General features: G+C 51.5%; 1 protein-coding gene across 4 annotated transcripts; it reads left to right on the top strand.

The window, feature by feature from the left end:
- Window positions 1-21: 21 nt before the first annotated feature.
- On the top strand, window positions 22-17241 carry MTCH1 (mitochondrial carrier 1). Of its 4 annotated transcripts, none has more exons than XM_006195290.2 (12): window positions 22-392; window positions 4131-4215; window positions 7290-7396; window positions 7946-8023; window positions 8372-8429; window positions 8731-8782; window positions 10281-10340; window positions 12538-12682; window positions 14754-14801; window positions 14982-15049; window positions 15323-15398; window positions 16405-17241. In XM_006195290.2, exons 1-12 carry the CDS (start codon window positions 72-74, stop codon window positions 16474-16476), a joined length of 1170 nt encoding a protein of 389 aa, XP_006195352.2. In that variant the 5' UTR covers window positions 22-71; the 3' UTR covers window positions 16477-17241. The 4 variants fall into 4 exon arrangements, with proteins under 4 accessions (XP_006195352.2, XP_006195353.2, XP_032318870.1 ...); XM_006195291.2 differs by having other exon boundaries at window positions 42-392; window positions 12538-12631; window positions 16405-17235; XM_032462979.1 differs by lacking the exon at window positions 10281-10340 and having other exon boundaries at window positions 51-392; window positions 12538-12631.
- The last annotated feature ends 1693 nt before the right edge of the window (window positions 17242-18934 follow it).

Raw genomic sequence — 18934 nt, 5'->3', positions numbered from 1 at the left:
GCCCCCGACGCCAACGGGGGCGGGGCGTCCGCCCGTCACGTGACGGGGGAGTGACCTCGCCGCCCCGCGCCATGGGGGCTTCGGACCCGGAAGTGGCGCCTTGGGCTCGCGGCGGTGCCGCGGGGATGGCGGGAGCCGGAGCAGGAGCTGGAGCTCGCGGCGGAGCGGCGGCGGGGGTCGAGGCTCGGGCTCGTGATCCACCGCCCGCACACCGTGCACATCCGCGCCACCCTCGTCCTGCGGCGCAACCCTCGGCCCGCAGGATGGAAGGCTCGTCCGGGGGCCTGGGCTCCGGGGACAACGCCCCGACCACTGAGGCTCTTTTCGTGGCGCTGGGCGCAGGGGTGACAGCGCTCAGTCACCCGCTGCTCTACGTGAAGCTGCTCATCCAGGTGTGGGGAAGGGACGCCATAGGGAGGTGGAGGCTGTTGAAGGTGACAGGCCAGGGTCTGGAGGAGGATCGGGGCGGGGGAGGCGACGGATTTGGGGAGAGAGGCTGGGACGGTGGGCCGAAGGAGTAGGAGGAGGAAAGCGATGAGGGATTGGGGGATGCAGGAGGCATGGTTTTAGGAGTGCAAGAGACGGGGGCAAAGGGGTCAGCGACAGATTTGAGATGGGAGAAGGAACAAGGGATTTGGGGGTGCAGGGAAGCGATGGGATGGAGAAACAGGTTTGGGAGATGAAAGAATGGAGGCGATGTTCTTGGACTAGGAGGGAAGGGGCAGCATTTTAGGGAGAGGGAAGAAACAACAGAATTGGGGGAGGGGCAGAGAGTTGTGGCGAATGGGTGGGTAGGAGGATTGGGGGCCAAGGAAAAGTGTTCAGAAGATGAACACATATTTGGGGTGAAAGGGAGCAAGAGTTCTGGATTTGACAGACATGGATTTAAAGCGGTTTGGTGGGGGGACAAAGGACTGAGGGATCGGGATCAAAATTTTAGGAAAGAGAAGGGCATTAGACCCCAGGGAGGAGGGGACGGGAGCATTGGATTTAATGGTAACGGAATTTGGGGGAAGAGAGCAGAGGCAAAGGATTCAGCAGAGAAGAGCTATCGGTTTCCAGGAGATGGGGGCTCTGGATTTGATGGCGACGACAGATTTGATGGGAGGAGGGGAAAGTGACGTGCTTTGGGGGAGGGGAAAAGATAGGGCGACGCAGTGGGGGATAGGAGGGGGCGATTTTTCTGGAGAGGGGAGCAAGATGGAGGACTTTCGGCGCAAAAGGATGACGCATTTGGAGGAGAAAGTCACGGTTAGGGGCGGGAGATGTATGGGGAGGGTGGGCTGAAAGGGTATGGGCGTATTGGAATTGGGCAGAAGGGACAGTTGGGACACAAAGTGGCAGGATATGTAGGGGCTGGCAGAAACAAGCCAAAGTAGGATGTCTCTGGAATCGAGGCATGCAGGGGCACTTGGCATATTTGGTGGGACCAGCAGCGCCTTAGAGATGACTTGGGCTGCTTGAGAAAGGGAGAGATTGAGCTGGAAGGGGAGGGGTGGAGGGAGTGCATTTGGCAGAATTAGGTGGGCGTGACTGAGATGAGCACAGTGTAGATGGGGATGGTTCAGGCCTGGAGTGATACCTGAAGGTTTAGCCTAGAATTTTCAGTGAAGAGAGGGGAGGGGCATATAAAAATTCAGATTGAGACCTAACCAAGATTTGAGATTTGATTTGAGTAGAGGCAAATGGGTATCAGATTTATGTTCTGATAATGGACTGGGAGTGGGAGATACAATTGGAATGAGAGGGACTTAGGAGTAATTGAAATCTGGGACCTGAGAAATGGGAGCAGTGGGTTTGGGGGTGTGGCAAGGACTATGACAAAGAATGAAGAAATTCAGTCAGGGACACCAGCGTGCCTGACTAGAATCTAATTGTGTCTGAGATGTGGAAATGGCTGATGGGGGAAAGTTGAGACTGGCATTTGGTTGTGATTTGGGAGTGAGGGCTGCTTTACTTCTAAAATTTGGATTGTATTTACAGGAATAGATGTTACAGGTTTGGGAGAGAAATTGAGGCTTTAGAACTAGTGGTACCTGAGATGAGAAGCAAGAATGATGGAATGAGATTGGGTGACCAATCAGGGTGTCCAATAGGAGTGTCTGCAGAGTGGAGGATGCTGGATACAAGGAGTAGGGGGCGTTCCATGTGAAGAAGTGACTTCATCATTTGGACCTTGGTAGGTTTGGTTTACAGGTTTGAGAAGAAAATTGAAATAAGAGTCATTTGGAAAGGCAGTTGAGGAATGAGAGAGAATAGGGAATTGGGGGATGAGGGAGTCCAGAGGGTGAGAACTGGATAGTGAGTGGGTAAGGAAAGGTGAGCCCAGTTGTGGTGACTGAGGTCTGTCCAATTTGAACACAGCTGGTGCTGAATGTAATATATGAAGGTGAAATCCTAATGAGTATAGCTTGGGAGTCAGAGATAACAGTGGCAGGATTGGAGTGGTAGATTTGGGGTTGTCTGTACTGAATGAGTAAGAATGCAGTTCCTGAGATCTGGGCTCAGGAAAGTTAGGTTTCAGGACTTGGAGATTTGAGGGACTGGCTCTGCCAGTATCTGGTATAAAACTACAGCTTTGGCTGTGGTTAGATCTGGGTTAACACATTTGAGGATGAAATTGGGTGAGTAGACTTGGGAACAAATATTAAAACTTGAGAGTAAGGGGAATAGGGGTGAGATATGGCCAGTATGCCTTTGATAACCTGGGTAGAAGTTAAGAAGGTAGACTCTACAGATTTGGAAGCTGTGGCGATATGGAGTGAAGGGGCCCAGCAGGTTTAAGGGTAAAACTGGAATCAGTGGTTCTCCCCAGTTGTGACTAGACTGGGTAAGGCAGCAGAACAGTGGCTCAGACTTGGAGCTGAGAGTGTAAAGGGAATACTGCTTATATAAGAGAACAAAATCGAAACAAAACTAATCCCAGAAACTTCCATCCCTTTCCCTGGGCTAGATTTTTTTTTTTTTTCCTTTAAAGGAGTTCTCCATCATGGAGGGAGTTTCTTAATTTACAATCAGTAGTGTATCATGTAGCTCAGAATCCCATCCACAAGGACCAACCTGAACTTTGAGAAATAATTTACTAAGGTGAAGAAAAAAGGAAATTGAGTCCAGAGAACACTAGAAGCATACCCAGTTCAATTTATAAGGCAGAGCTTCCCAACCCTGCTGTTTCTACCCTTTCCACATCCCATAGGAGCTGCTCTGGTCCGTGGGTTTGTCTGGCCTGCTCTGAGGGACAGAGCTGGTGTCCTGGCTCCCTGCCAGGGAAGGGCCTTCTCACACCCCAGTAAAGCTCTGGTCTCCTAGACACCTTGCCTCTTGCCTGGCAGCAGAGAGTTTTCTCATTAATCAGCAACATAAACAAATGGCCTCACCCCTTAGGAGAGACTTCTCCTCCTCACGGGGGTTTGGGTGGCTTGGTCCTTCACCCACCCGTGAGTTTAACAGATACCTTAATTATAACCAGCATCTGTACAGCAAGAATCATGATAGCCGTACAGAAATGAGGGGGTCATTCTGTCACAGGGATATGGGATGATCAACAAGAGATCAAGTTGAGGAATTGTTTGAGGAGCAGCTGGGATTTGAGGTGACGGTTTGCCCTGTGTGGGAGTGAGCGGGACAGATTTGTCAGCATCTACAGTGGATGAAGTAAAAAGTTTGAGTGTAGGGTGAGTGAGCTGTCTGAAGTTTGGGGCTGAGATTTGGGTGTAATGTGTTTTGGTGTTGCCACATTTGGAATTGAGACTGGACTGAAGTTTTTAACCTGAAGATGAGAATTAACTGAGATTTTTTTTCTGAAATGAGCATGGGCTTTGAAGTACATAAACATGGGGGTTCTCTGCACTGGAAATACCGAATTAGGAGGTAAGGGTGTTGGGGATGGGGTGACTTGGATTGTGGTGAAGGTGGTATCTGGGACTGGGCATTTCTTTGCATTGGGAGATTACACGATGCTGATGGTTACAGACACCAGTGAAATTCTGGGTATGTTTTGGTGGGGAAAACATCAACAGAAACAGCATTAGACTTTGGGAGAAGAGTTAGAGGCCTGGGAAAGATGAGAAGCAGTGAGACTGAATCAACAGTAGAATCTGACTTTCCCTTCGTATTTGTTGATTCTGAAGGTGGGTCATGAGCCGATGCCCCCCACCATTGGGACCAATGTGCTGGGGAGGAAGGTCCTCTACCTGCCGAGCTTCTTCACTTACGGTGAGTGTGCTTCCCAGGCAGGAAAGCCACTAAAAAGAAGCATCAGACAGGGAGCAGGCCTAGCTGGCCCTGGGGAACATGTCAGGCAGCTCAGGGCACCCAGAGTCAGAGCTGGGGTGGAGGACAGATTACAGGCAGTGGGATGTCGGCGTGGGAGCAGGTGACCAGTCCAGCTCCTCTGCCTAAGCTGCCAGCTGGCAGCCCAGGTGGCAGGAGAGGCAGACAGGTGCCTGAGAGAGGGCAGTCCAGGACAGTGGTTCCTGTCGTCCCTGCCACCCCAAGCTATGCCTGGAAGCAGGGGTGGGAGTGGTTTTCCTTTTGCCTTTTGAGCAGTCCGGCCACCCTGTTAGCATTTCTTCTGCTTTCCTGCTACTCCAGCAGGAGCCTGTTGGGGCCTCCTGGGTTCTTTTCCTTCGTCCTGTTCCCCTGCATTCCCCAGGCAGTGGTGCCTACCTGCTCTGGCATCTCCACCCCCTGGGTCTAGAACGGTGCACAGTGGGTCTCAGCTTCACTTCTGGTGTGCCCTGATCAGCTGCACAAGCTCAGGCAGGCTACTAACTGCTTTGGCCTCACGCTCATCAACTTCTTCATGTTCAGGCCCTTCATACAATCACCCCCTCTCTGCCCTCTGCAGCTCTGCCTGCCGGAGGTCTCTCCACCAAGAAGCCCACCATGGTGGAGCTTGCCCTGTGCCAGCGAGGCCCACCTGGCTGCCTCTGCTCCTCACCCCCTGGCCCCTAGCTGGCCAAAGCCGTGTCAGATCCGCCATCCCTGTCCTCCTCCCAGTCCTCACCTCCATGGGGCTTCTCTAAACGTGCCCCCTGCTCTCTGTGTTCACGCCAGGTGACCCTCTCATGCTTCCTCCACCTCTTCTCTTAACTGTTCAGTTTAGAATGTTCTCTGAGAATCTTTCTGCCAAATAACTTGGGGCCTTGACTCCTGTCACCTTTTTTTTTTTTCCACTTTACACACTGTTGGCAGAATCTGATGTCATGTTTCTCCTCCAGTTTTGTCATTATGGTGTTGAGTACAGCGTAGCGCTGGGTGGAAAATGTTTTGCTAGGAAATCTGTTTGTGTTTGTTTCATTTTAAAATTGTCAGTATTGAAACAAGATTACACTGTATAGCACAGGGAAATATACACAAAATGTTATGATAACTCAGAAAAAAATGTGACAATGAGTGTGTATATGTTCATGAATGACTGAAAAATTGTGCTGAACACTGGAATTTGACACAACATTGTAAAATGATTATAAATCAATAAAAAATGTTAAAAAAAATTGTCAGTATTGAGGAGGAGGACATCACAGAGTCAGGAAGGCATCCCCACGGTAGGACAATGAAGCCACTATATAAAGTGAATACTGGATTTGTGCGAGGCCAGGGTGGCAGGCTGCCAGCCCCTCTGTGTGGTTTCTCTGTACGTGGCTATTCTTGCTCTAGTCCAAGAGAGGTTGGAACCCAGACCATCTTTGTTCATGTCACATGGTCATTCCCGAAAAGACTCGGAGTAAAGGGGTCTTGACAATCACCTTATTGCCTCTTGCAAAGATGAGCAGAGTTCCGAGGTGACCCTCACCCTGATTATATAAATGTTGTTTCAGTCCAGATGCCTGATGCGCATTTCTAGACACAATTCCTGCTCTCGAGTTGGGGAGGGGGCTCAGCTGTCTGACTGCTGAGAGACTGGACGAGATCTACTTCTCCCCATCACGGTGAAGAGCACCACAGCTGCTGTGACATTCTTCAGGTGTTCTCCTCGGGGGACTTCATAGAGTTTTCTGGGGACTGCAGAAAAACATGATGGAGCCCTAGGCCAGCCAGGGGGCCCTTTGGGCATTTCTGCATACCTTTCTCTGCTGTCCCTTGTTCATAATTCTGGTCTGAGATGGAGAAATAGGGGTCCTTACTCCTTTTTTTTCTGGTAGGCAAATCGGATAGAAAGAGGTTAAATTTCCTTCTGGAGCTCACACTCAGGCTTTTTCCTTTTGCTGACTGGAGCTCCCTTCCCCCAAATAAACCTTCCTTCCTGTTCTCCCCGTGCAGCAGGCTATCACATCGCCCCAGCATCCTCTCCCTTCTTACCCCTGTGTCTCCAGCCCACACCCATCTCAGGAAGCCGAACATGCAGGTACCAGGTGCTCCAGCGCCCAGGGAAAGCCAGTGCTAGCTGCCACGTGGAATGGTGGGGTCGTGGACATGTTGCGGAGAGAAGGGCATACTTGCTGGTTCCTGCCACTGTGCGGTGCTGGAGAGCTAAAGTCTGAGCGAGATCTGAGGGGAGCACATTGTCTGAGGGAGTGTTCTGCTAGCTTCCAGGTATTCAGGTTTATAAAAATAGTCTCCTTTTTGAACATCATTTAAAAGTTGTTATTGAATAAAACAGAACTTTAAGAACGGTATCCTTTTAGAGACCCTAACAAGAAAACACTGACTCACGCTGGTAGGATCTAGCTTCTCTGACTGCCTAAGTTTTTTTATGTAGAATAGTTCATTGGTGCCTCTGTTTTAGTTACTTCTCCACTGGTTTTATAAATGCCAGTAGGAGCCAGGAGCACAGTGACAGAGTGGGGCCGGCCCTCTCCGTGGCATGCTCCAGGGACACTCTTGAGCTTTTTTCCTGGGAGCCCTTCCTTTTCCTTTTTCTTCCCTTAAGTTACAAACTTCAGTATTGTTGATGGGCACTTGTTTGCCTTTTTTTCTTTTCTTGGAGAGAAACATTTTTTATAAGCAACAGAATTGGTTTCTAGGTTGTGTCACTTAAGTTGCTGGGTTGAAAAACTGCAGCTAAGCTTGCCAAGTAGATTTTTCAAAGCTACAAAAAGAAAATGTATCAACTTATTTGTCGAAAAATATGGTTTGAAGGTTTTACAAAAAGAAATGGGCTAAAGAAGACATTTGAGGGTGGTGCCTGATTGCTTCTGGGGTCCTGAATGATGCTCCCTTCCACAACTGAAGTCAGCATGTACCATGCACTGAGGGACAGGCTGCATCTGGTCGGGGTGTGAATATGGCACAGGAATGGGTGCATCTGGGCTGGGTGTGACGCTGCCACCTCTGCTTTCTTGTAGCCAAGTACATTGTGCAAGTAGATGGGAAGATAGGGCTGTTCCGAGGCCTGAGCCCCCGGCTGATGTCCAATGCCCTCTCTACCGTGACCCGGGGCAGCATGAAGAAGGTGAGCCCGGGGAGAAGCCAGGAATGGTTGCCTGAGATTTCCTTGAGGTCCCACTTCCCTTGGAGGCAGCTGTGTACACTGGTCCTGCTTCTCCATTCCCAGACTGGTTCCCAGACTGGTTGGGGCTCCACCCCAGCACTCCAAACCCTGGTGGTCCAATGCCAAGTCTCCTCAGTTGGGCAGGATCCTGCCCCACAGTCTGCCAGCTTGATTTCCCACAACTGTGATGCCAGGCAGGGACTTTTCTGGCCCCTAGCTCCAGCCCCAGGGTTACTTGAGGCGGGCCCAGCTAATAGACGCTGCCAAGAAAATAGTAGGAGCTGCTTCTTGCTGTCTCTGTCCTTTCAGAGTTATGTTTATGAGATGTGGCTATACTTTGCTTCTATTAATTTTGGAGGGGAAGGTAATTAGGTTTATTTGTCAATTTATTTAATGGAGGTACTAGGGCATGAACCCAGGACCTCATACATGCTAGGCATGCACTCTACCACTGAACTGTACCCTCCCCCTGTACTTTGCGCTGACATGCCTTTGTTCTTTACATCTCAGGTTTTCCCTCCAGATGAGATCGAGCAGGTTTCCAACAAGGATGACATGAAGACTTCTCTGAAGAAAGTGGTGAAGGAAGTGGGTATCTGGAATTTGAGAGGAGAGTCTGATTATTTCTCACTGCCAGGTTGGGCAGGTCATTGAGAAGTCACAAGAGATGGGTCCTCCTGTGTGCACGGGAGTGTGGTGGGACTGCAGGGAATCCCAGAAAGCCTCTCAGCTGCCATGGGGCCTGGCCTGGGACCCGGCAGCACTCCTGCCTAGAGGGAATTGTGTGTGAGTGACAGGTGGGGCCATCGGAGGTAGACTGGCCCCACGTGGGGGATGCAGGATCCCAGTTTTGCCCCCATAAGTGCTTGTTGCTCCCTGTGAGTCCCAGTTCCAGAGACAGGCCAGACCAAGTCCCTGCCCTCTGCTCTCTTGCAGACTTCATACGAGATGATGATGCAGTGCGTGTCCCGCATGCTGGCCCACCCCCTGCATGGTGAGCCAGCCCACTGGAGACTGCATCTCAGCCGTGGGATGACCCCTCGTGGACTGTAGATGGGCAGCGGTAGAATTACTGGGAAGCGGTTTTACTGGGATTGGCCGGAAATCCTGTCCAAAGGGAGCTGGGGCTCTTCCAGGCAGAAGAAATGGGATGCCGTGGTCATGGGGCATGACGGGGATTCCCTCTGACACAGGCTATGTTGCACAGTGGCCACTGTGCCAGGCACCCCACAGCTGGTTGGGGAGTCATGGGCTTTGGCCACCATGTCACCTGGGTGTGTTTTCTTTTTCCTCAGTCATCTCAATGCGCTGCATGGTCCAGTTTGTGGGACGGGAGGCCAAGTACAGGTGGGTGATTCTTCTCAGGATTGGCAGGAGTGGCCCTGTCAGCATTCAGAATCTGCCGGGACAAGCCGTGCTGGGGTCAGCCGCTGGCCCTTTTCTGCCCTAGCTCTGACATGCTAGCTTCAGAGCAGGGGGGTAGTGGCTTCCATAGTCTGTGTGCAGAGGCATTTTCTCCCTCTTGCCCAGAGCTAACCTGGATAAGCCTAGATGGCCCACACAGGGTGAGTGGGGTTGGAGTCAGCTTGGATTAGGAGTTCTGGCAGGGTTTCCTCCTAGACTCTCTAGGCTACGCCCTAACCATTTCTCTAGCTCTCATAGAAGCCACTTAATAGCTACATCCTCTGCTGAGCAGGCGTCCACACCATGGCCTTGGGGCTCATCCCTTCCATTGGTTACCGCATATTTACCCAGCACCTGCTGTGCCTAGCACTGAGCTGGGTGCTGTGGGAGCCTAGGTGTGTTGACACAGCCCTTTCCTGTGGCACTTGTGCCCTCCCTACTCCTTTGAGTCTCAGTGCAGAACAGGAGGGAGATCCCAGAGGTATATGGTGGGAATACAGATTCTCAGATGCTCATTTTCTGGGATTAGTTGTTTTCTGCAGCTGTCCTTGGGGCCACTGTCCCAGGAAGTTTGGCTGCCTGGTACCTTATTTTGGGTTCACTAATAGCACTAATGGGAAATTGGCCCACTCCCCCAGAGTGAAACTCGAGGTTAGTAGACGGGACCGGAGGGGATGATCTGGCTCAGAACCACTGTCCTGAGAAGAAAGGGTATTGGGCCCTGGGTGGGCTCTGGCTCCCACTGTCTTTCTCCTAGGCCACCCCAGTCCCCTTGGCTTTGCAGAGCCTCCATGCAGGACTGGCCACTTGGCACTGCTAGCCACGGGTCACAGAGCTTGCTCTTGAGCCTCCTTTGCATTTTATGCCAAAGACACTGCAGCTTGTCTTCTGATCTCTAACAGGCTGCAGCGGCCTGGGCGCTCATGCCTAACTCCCTGCTGGGGAGGACCAGATGCCTTTTCCCAGGCTGCATCTTCTGCTGCAGGGTCCTGTGTTCCTTTTGTGCCCTCTGGGACGGTGCTTCTCTTCACGCATCACCCCTCCTCCTCTCTGTCTATCAGGCATGCAGGCTTCTCTGCCAGAAGGTTGTTTAGTCAGAGATAAGCAGTAGGGCTGGGCAGGAGAAGGGCCCGTTCCCTCTGCAGCAGCCCAGGCTGGAGGGTTCATTCCTGTGTTCCAGACCCACAGAAAACAGCAGTAGAGAACTAGGGGTCTGCCCTTGGGTGGTTGGGTTTCTTCAGTCTCCATGAACTGTGTAGAACCCCCTCACCTCTAAACAAGAGTTCTGATCGTCTCAACTTGGGTTCTGCCTGGTAACAGAATCTCCCCGTCCCGGCCAGGACTGAATGGCTCGGAGCAGGGGTGGTGGGCTCTGCTCCACACCAGGGCATGGGCTTCTCCAAGGTGACCGGGTGACGTCATATCCCTGTGTTCTTCACAGTGGCGTCTTGAGCTCCATTGGGAAGATTTTCAAAGAAGAGGGGCTGCTGGGATTCTTTGTGTACGTGAGTTTATACACCCCATAACTGGCCACGGGCATGGCTCTACTAACAGGCATTCTCAGCCTCAAAGGCTGCAGGTGCCGGCCTCACACTAACCACAGGGCTCTGTCCCCGCTACTCCCCTGCCTGAGCAGCTGTGCCTCAGCCTGTAGGGCTCCATAGTACGTGCGAGCTGTGGACGGTCGGGACCAAAGCTGCCCAGCCCTTTCCGGGTCACGGCTCACATGGAAATGGTACTGTTTGTCCAGCACACTGGGGGCATGGACTGACCTCCCCCTCAACCCCAGTGCCCCCATCCATTTGCGCCAGGGCTGGGGGTGGGCACAGGGCTAGTCTTAAGGACGTCTCCAGGTCTTCCATCATCCTTGGTTTCACTGCTGAAAAATAACTGAATATCTGTAAATTGGGCTGAGGGTCAAGCTCTGGCAGGTCACAAGCTGACTAGCTATTGGATCCTGTTTGACATAGCATTTCTGACAAATTAGTTTTTCATATTCAACATTTAGGATATTTCATATAACAATTCATACTTCTGGCTTCTCTTGAAAAGTCAAGACCTGACCGTGCTGTGCCTGTGCTTCTGTAGAGCAGCTGTTGGCAGGGCACACAGTCTCCTGAGGGCCCCGGACCCCCTGCCTCCTTGGTCTCACACCCACCTTACTTCACCTGTAAAGAAAGCTCATACTGAAAAGACTGTGTCCAGACAGAATAAACCACAAACAGAACCCGAAAACCAGGCCTGACAAACAGCTTTTGTTCTGCTTTTTAAGGTCTAGGCAGTGACATATGTGCTATTGTGTACCCAGTGCACTAGACACGGGGCTCTCTGTTACCTCATACTGTGGATTCATCATTGGCCAGGTGTTCTATATGGAGGCATGTGTATATGTATATGTATATACGGTTCTCACGAGGAGGTAGATTTTGTCCTACGGGACAGTGGTAATGTCTGGAGATGTCTTATGATTGTCAGAGCTGGGATCTAGTGGGTAGAGGCCGGGGATGCTGTTAAACATCCTGCAATGCAGATGTCAGCCCTGCAACAAAGAATCATTCAGCCCTAAATGTTGACAAACCTTGATTTATACACACACATGTATTCATATATATATTCATATATATGTATATCTATATGCGTGTATATGTAAATATATGTGTGTATATGCACGTGTGTGAATAAATGTTTGCCTGTGTGACTGATACTTCAGACCCTAAAACACTGCACATCACCATTGTACCTATTTTCACACTCATTGTACATTTTCTATTCTGGCATGTGTGCCTAGGATTCCCACACAGCAGATGCTTACTTGTTGGGTTCTTTTTTTCTTCACATTTTTGTAGAATGGGTGATTCCCACACTCAGAAAGCACCAAATGTAAGTGTGTAAAGTCAGTCTGAGCACAGGTGGAAGCAACAGGATTGGAAATTGCATTCATAAAGGTTCATCTTGTTAATGTCCCTCATATCATAGGTGTGTTACGTATATTTTGAACTTTTTAAATATTTCAAAATAAGATTTTTAAAAACTCAAAAATCATAATTCTGTGTCTCCCATATCTAAACAAACAAACACATTTAAAAAAAAAACACAAGTAGCACACAAGACTCGCTGATCTCAGTCTGGCTTTTTGCCCTCAGCTCTGTATCTTAGAGAACGTTCCATATCAGTGTATAGAGTTGCTTATTCTAAAGGCCATCACAGTAGAAGTCAGCCCTCCTTGCAAAAGCTTGTATGGAATGTCTTCAGTGGAACATTCCAGGACTGAAGACACAGATGCATTGAGCAGAGTATTTTGTGAGAGCTGATTAGGTAGAGGCCAGGAGAAAAGATCTTAATGTGTAAGTATTCTTTCGTAATCTGCTTTTGAAAATGCCAGATTTCACAACATTCACATCTTAGGGCCAGCTTCTGTGGTTTGAAAACTGCTTGTGAGACCATCACCTTAACTTGTGGAGTCAGATGTGGCATGTAACATACACACACACCCCGCCCCCATGCAGAAAGGACCACTGCTTTCCTGGTGTGGATAGCTCCTGGCCCACATGGCCCCTGCAGGCCTCCTTCCTGAGGTAGTGCCAGTGGATATGCTGAAGTTTTGAGCTTGGAGCATCTTCGCCTGCTTCCTGAGTGTGGAGTCCCCAGGAAATGTTCGCCTCCCTCCTCTGCTCATTTTTGCTCACCTTGTTTTTTAGCGGCTTAATCCCTCACCTCCTGGGAGATGTGGTTTTCTTGTGGGGCTGTAACCTGCTGGCCCACTTCATCAATGCCTACCTGGTGGATGACAGCGTGAGTGACACCCCAGGGGGGCTGGGGAACGACCAGAATCCAGGTTCCCAGGTTGGTTGGAACAAGGACTTGTCCATCTTTTCATGTACTGCTGATGCCCAGGGTCTGGGGCAGACTTGAGGACTCTGGGGTCTAAGCATCAGGCCCTGAGGGCTAGAGAGTGCCCCTGAGGAGAGGTCTGAGAGGACCTCCTGTTGTCCCAGGTCACTTTTGCCTCTGAGGAGAATGGCCTCGAGAGATAAGATCGATAACTAGACCTAGAGGGGTTTATGGAATGCCCATCCCTAAGCAGCTTTATAGGTAAGACAGACCCCAGCTTATCCAAAGCAGGTTTGAGGCAGTGACCCAACCAGGGATCCCTAGAAAATCAGGAGATCAACTAATAATAACCCTTTAACTTTTGCTCAGCGTTTCATGCTTTTTAAAGCCTTTCTGTGAACATTATGATGTTTGATCCTGACATCACCCCAGTTGTGAAGGGAACAGAGGGTATAACATCCTGTCTTACAGGTAGATTGAGACCCAGAGATTGACAGCCTCTCCAGAGGCACACAGCTGGCAATCAACAGGGCTAGGACTAGATCCTTCCCTGTGCCAGGCTGTGGGTGCTTCCCCTGTGAGGTTTTTCAGTCAGCTTCAAGAAGGGTACCATGAAGGTGCACCCCAGTGTGAGCAGTGGTCTACACAACCTGGTATGCACGGCCCTCTGAGCAGATTGGGTCAGGCATGGGGAGGCCTTGGTCCTTCTAAAAGGCACTTAGGAAGGGTTTCTGGGGACTTGATAGGTTGACTGGTTCTGCATGAACCAAAATAAGAGTTGGGGCGCGGTGATGGGCGAGGGTTCCTGGTTGCCAGACATTCCAGCAGCAGGGATTGCCTACCCCACGAGGATAGATGAGAGGCTGGGGACCTGTCTGCCTGAATCACCTTTTCAGGGGTGGGGGGTTCATAGTCTCCATGTGTCTGTGTCTGTGTCTGGGCCTCAGAACGGTGGTTTGGGGTGGGGGTGGTCTGGGAAAGAGTGTGGCAAGGAGTGCCTGCCCCAGCTGAGAGCTCTGCTTAGAGGAAAACTGGCCATTTGATGTGGGTCAGTGAGTCTTACTGGCCTTTTAATGTAAGTAAATTAAATGACTCCATAGAGACCAGCTCCTATCTGCAACTACAGTGGCACAACCATGGCCCTGCCCTTTCTCGTGGCATTATAGGTGGGTGAGCTGCTGCCGTCACATACAAAGCAAGGCTGGGACAGCTTGGGGAGGGTTGGTGTCCCACGGTTGGTTTCCTCCAGATCAGGTGGGCAGGTGTTTGACCAGGGGCTGCTGCAGCTACCTCGCTGAGAGCAGCAGTCAACTCTTCATTGACAGTATTTTTCAAGTGCTTTTCTGTGTGTGGCTTAAAGGCTAGGGCAAGGCTGCCATTCAGGCAGAGGGCCAAGCAGACCTCTGCCCAGGGTTGCAGAGCATCCATCTTGTGGGATGGCCATGTCACAGGAAGCTGAGGGGTACGTAGTTACCCTTCTCAGCTGGGGGCTGTTTCATGGACAAAGTCGAATTCAGGAGTTGAGGCCTGAAGCGAGTGAGAGCTTCGTGAGGTGGGGTGGGTGGCAGTAAGCCCGTATTTTCTCCCTGCCTTCTGCTATAGGACCAAGATTCTGTGTCTTGGTAGTTCTGGTGGGTGTCTGTCTTTTCATTCAGTAAGCACTTACTGAGCACCGACTGTGTGCCCAGCCCTGGACATTGATGAAGGCAGTCAAAGGCCAAGCCCTCAGAGCTCGTGGCTCTGGGGGTTATGCAGGCCACAGTCTGAGTTTCTGACCAGCTGGTCACCATCCCCGTCGGGGTCGCAGAAGTCCCATCAGTCTGATTATCCCACTTCTGCCTCCCAGATCTCTTCTCAGCTCTGACTGTAAGGCTGTGGACGCCGCTGGCAGACACTGAAAGGGAACGCAGTGTGTGCAGCAGGCATGTGAAGAGCTGAGTACAGAGAGGGTGTGAGGCCAGTGTGGAGGGGGAGGTGAAGGGGGCCACAGACCAGGCAGCACAGATGGGGCAGGAGACTGCGTATCTGAAGTCCACATCCCACGGCACCTGTGGCAAACCAGTCTTCCTTTATGTCTCTTCAGTTCAGCCAGGCCCTGGCCATCCGGAGTTACACCAAATTTGTGATGGGGGTAAGTCAAGCCAGTTGCCCTTCACAGTCCTGGGGCCTGGGCAGGGCTTAGGAGGCCAGCTCTGGTGGTGGTTGGAGGCAGGCCTCAGTACTGGGTGTTGGCTTAGCGCGTCCCTGCTCCCTGAGCCCAGGTCCAGGGCTGGTGGTGGGTGGAGTCACTGACACTCCGGTCTCCCGGCAGATTGCAGTGAGCATGCTGACCTACCCCTTCCTGCTGGTCGGTGATCTCATGGCTGTGAACAACTGTGGGTAAGTGAGCCCCTCTACCAGGTGCCCTGCCAAGGCTGCTGGGGGAACCCAGCTGAGCCCGTCCAGTGCTCTGCCCCTCCCGCTTGGTCTGTGTGGGCTCAGCCAACTAGGCACCCTGGCTTCCTCTGGGATTCACACCATTTGGGATGAATCTGTGGTTTGGTATGTGGGTCTTGGCAGCTCCAAGCCATTCCATCTCAAGGGCTTCTTTTCCTTGGCTGATCTGTCTCCCACTGTTCTGTGGGTCTAACATGGCTTTCCTTCCCTTGGCAGGCTGCAGGCCGGGCTCCCCCCTTACTCCCCAGTGTTCAAATCCTGGATCCACTGCTGGAAGTACCTGAGTGTGCAGGTAAGCATGCTCCCCAGGGGGGAGGTTTTTCCCACTCTTCTGCCACATCTATCAGATGAAAAGGTTTTGTGTGCTCTTCATTACATGGAACATTAAGGGGTTGCCATGGAATCCAGTGCTGTGAGTGAGGAGGATAAAGAGAATGTAGACTTGGTTTGAGGCACTTGACTTATTTAAATTTTACTTTTAGAAAGGATTGGAGGTAGTTAGATCTGAATTTACTTTAAAATTACACATCAGACAAGGTCTTTTCTTCAACTCTTAAAAAGACTCTTAGAACAAGTACAAGGGAGCTCATGGTGGTGAAGCTCTTACACCGCGAATAACCGGGGCTGAAAACACAGCTGGTGTGTTGGAGGTCGTCTGGGTTCCCAGGAGAGCCTGAGGGTTGAGCTGGGCCATGTGGTCAGCTTGACAAGGGTGCTAGTATTGGGGTTTTTGTGTTCTATGTCCAAGCACCCTCCTGGCTGGAGCTCTTGCGCCCAGAGGTCAAGGATCCAGGTGTCTGGCCCAGGGCAAATCTTTGCCTTTTCCTGGCCTTGGTTGGCCTCAAAGTAAAATGGGATAGTGGCTTGGGAAGGAGGAGCCAGCCCACTGACTGGCCTCAAGGATGAGAAAGGACAGGAAGTGGGGAGGCAAGAGACAGACACAGGTCTTCCTGGCAACTCCGGTTGGCTCTGCATGCATCACATCCCGTGGTACTGGAGGAGCCCCGGACCACTTGGGCTCTGAAGCCAGAAGGGCAGTGTGTCTCCTATGGGGGTTTCCTACTTAGTAGCCCCATCACCACCGGACATCTTGTGGCATGAAGTGGACCGCTCCCTTGTGCTTCAGCACAGGGCAGATTCTGACCTTGCCCTCCAGGAATGCAAGCTGAGGCCCTCCACCTCCAACCCTGGGGTCTCTGAGCGGCTGGACCCTCTGTGTCTTACACTGGCCTTGCTCTGGGGCAGGATGAGAAGCACGGCCTTGCCTTTCACTGACCTGACTGGTCCTTCCAATCCAGGGTCAGCTCTTCCGTGGCTCCAGCCTGCTTTTCCGCCGAGTGTCATCAGGATCGTGCTTTGCCCTGGAGTAACCTGAATCACCATCAAAAACACGCTGTCTCAGCCTGGCCACTGTGGGTGAGGCCTGATCATCTCGGGGCACCTGTAAGACGACCAACCTGGCAGCACCTAGATGTGCTCCAGCACAGCTGGGCTTCGGTTTCCATGTTTGCCATGTGTCTGTCCAGAAGCAGGGGTTGGGTGGGGGTGAGGCTGCGCCCAGTGGATTGGTTACCTGCTACACCTGGGGAAGGTGGAATGGGGCTGGGAACTTGGGGCAGAATCCCCTTACCTTGCAGATTTGCTGAGCCTGCCTCATGCAGGGGGCCAGAGAATGTCTTGTGGAGGCCCAGGCTGAAGGGGCAAAGGCTCCTAGGGTCAGGTCCCATCCCCACATTCACACCACTCAAGTCAGCCCCAGCTGTCAAACTGCAGCTCAGCTGGGAGCATCGCTCTCCTGCTTTGTAAATAGGACGTGACCCCCTTTCATGCAGCCACCATCATGTCTAGGCCTGTGCTAGGAAGCTCTCACTAGGTACTGCCTTCATTTTTCTCAACACTACTTTTCTGATAAGAAGGCAGTACCTTCTGAATGGGAAATCATGTGACAGCTCAGAATGTGTGCCCCTAGTCAAATGCTCATTGGTTTAATGGTGACGCCTCATGTGCAGGATCTGGTTACCTGTGCAGTCGTGAACACCCAGATGTTAGATCAGTGTCTAGTCTTACCCAGTTTAAAGTTCCTAATAAGATTTGACCCTTTCTTCCTCAAATAAATGTATTGGTGGTGATTTGGAGTTCTGTGGGGAGTCTCTTATTTTTATGAGCTTAACACTCTGCAGGGGCTTTCTTAGTCTTTTGTGGTTGTGTGAAAAGGGGCTGTAAAGCAACAGGGCTGGGGGCAGCTGTGAGAAGTGTCCGGGCTTGGTGTTGATCAGCCTGGAGGCGGGGCGGGGTTGGGGGGCAAGGGTCGTTGGGTGGTTTTCTGAATTAGACAAGGCCAAGATGCCAGTTCACAGAGCACCAGCTAGTGCACGGGCCTGTTCCTAGGAAGACAGGCCCTTTAAAGCTTCCCAGCTTCAGAAAATGTTCCACCCAAACCCCCAGCTGTCATCTCAGAACTGTTTGCAGATGACATTGTCAGGTTTTGCTAGCTCAGTTGGTGTAGTGGTCATGTGGTTACAGCAGAAGGGGTAGATGTGGTGCAGCTAAGGCGCCAAGCTTAGCCTTCTCTGGAAAAGGCAAAGCTCCTTTCATTCGCTTCTGCCCAGCACTGGGGTCTGTAAACACAAAACTTACAAATGGAATATGCTGGCCCCTGGGGACTGTGGGCTTCCAAGCTGATGGGGTTTTAATACCCCCCAGTTCAAGGCTGGCTGGGTTCCCTGGGTGGGTCTCTGCCCTTGTTCTCGGGGAGTTGGCTTCAGAGAGCCGGGGTTTGGGACTTCGGTCATACTTCCTCACAGGTGTAGGGGCTGGGCCATGCCCACGGAAGGCTCCGTGATGCTTTTGCAGAACTGGTTTTCCCCAGAGGCCTAATCACAGTTGACTTGAGGGCAGTTTACCTCGCGTATCTTTGTTCCCTGGGAATGCAGCAGTGTTCCTGTGCAGGTGTCCTGTGAATGTATGTTGGTGGGGGTCACTAAGGTCTTGTACTTACTTCAGGTGGCTGAGGTGGCAGGGAGGGAGAGCACACAGCAAGGGGAGCAGGCCCGGCCTTGCTGGCACCAATGCTGTAGAGGAGGAAGGCCCTTCAGAGGCCTAACTGCCACATGGCATATGACCTTTTTCCAGCCCAGCATGATTTCCCACACAACCCACTGACCACTGTCCTGTGGTAACATTTCTTCCCACTGCTCCACCCTCAAGTCCTATTATTGTATTGATTACTTTCTGTGATCCCCCAGATTCAAGAGTCTGAGCTGAAGTGGTCCTAAAGAGCCCCTCCCTCTTACAGCCACCTCCTCCCAGGTGTTTGGAAAGGCCACCTGAGTAAAGAGCCAGCCTGGGTGGGCCTGGCGAGTCACTTTGAGGAGAGCCAGTGCTGTTCTCAAGTAATACCCTGGGAGTTCTGAATTTCAGGGTCTTGACTACATTTCCTAGGTTATGCCTACCCAGAAATGGCAAGAAAATCACCTTTGATACTCTGTCTCGGTTTTTAGTTGAGCAAAGTACAGGTTTTACCCCTAACGATTTTCAATTCAGTATTGAAGTGAATGTATTGTGTATGTTAAATGCTCCCTTTGTTTCCTGGACCTTTCAGTCTTTGAGAGCTGAAGCCTCCCTTGCCTCCCCTGCCCCCACCCTCTCCCCCTGGCACTTAGCAGGTTTCCTTTCAGTCCTGGAAACTAGAGTGACAAGGTCCTTATCTGACAAAGGAGATTGGGTTTAATTGGGGCAGGAGGGAGCTGAGCTGTCGGCAAAAGGAGGGGTGGTGGGAGTGGGAATGTCCTTGTGGGGAGCCAGTCACTTTCCTCCCCTCCTGGAAAA

This window comes from Camelus ferus, chromosome 20, assembly GCF_009834535.1.
Source record: "Camelus ferus isolate YT-003-E chromosome 20, BCGSAC_Cfer_1.0, whole genome shotgun sequence".
NCBI lineage: Eukaryota > Metazoa > Chordata > Mammalia > Artiodactyla > Camelidae > Camelus > Camelus ferus.
The sequence above is the reverse complement of the archived record's forward strand: the minus strand, read 5'-3'. Positions and strand labels throughout refer to the sequence as shown.

Coding starts and splice junctions, on each gene's coding strand:
- MTCH1 (XM_006195290.2), top strand. CDS start 72: ATGGGGGCTTCGGACCCGGAAGTGGCGCCTTGGGCTCGCGGCGGTGCC. Junction 15,050..15,322: donor ATGGCTGTGAACAACTGTGG/GTAAGTGAGCCC, acceptor TTCCCTTGGCAG/GCTGCAGGCCGGGCTCCCCC. Junction 15,399..16,404: donor GGAAGTACCTGAGTGTGCAG/GTAAGCATGCTC, acceptor CTTCCAATCCAG/GGTCAGCTCTTCCGTGGCTC.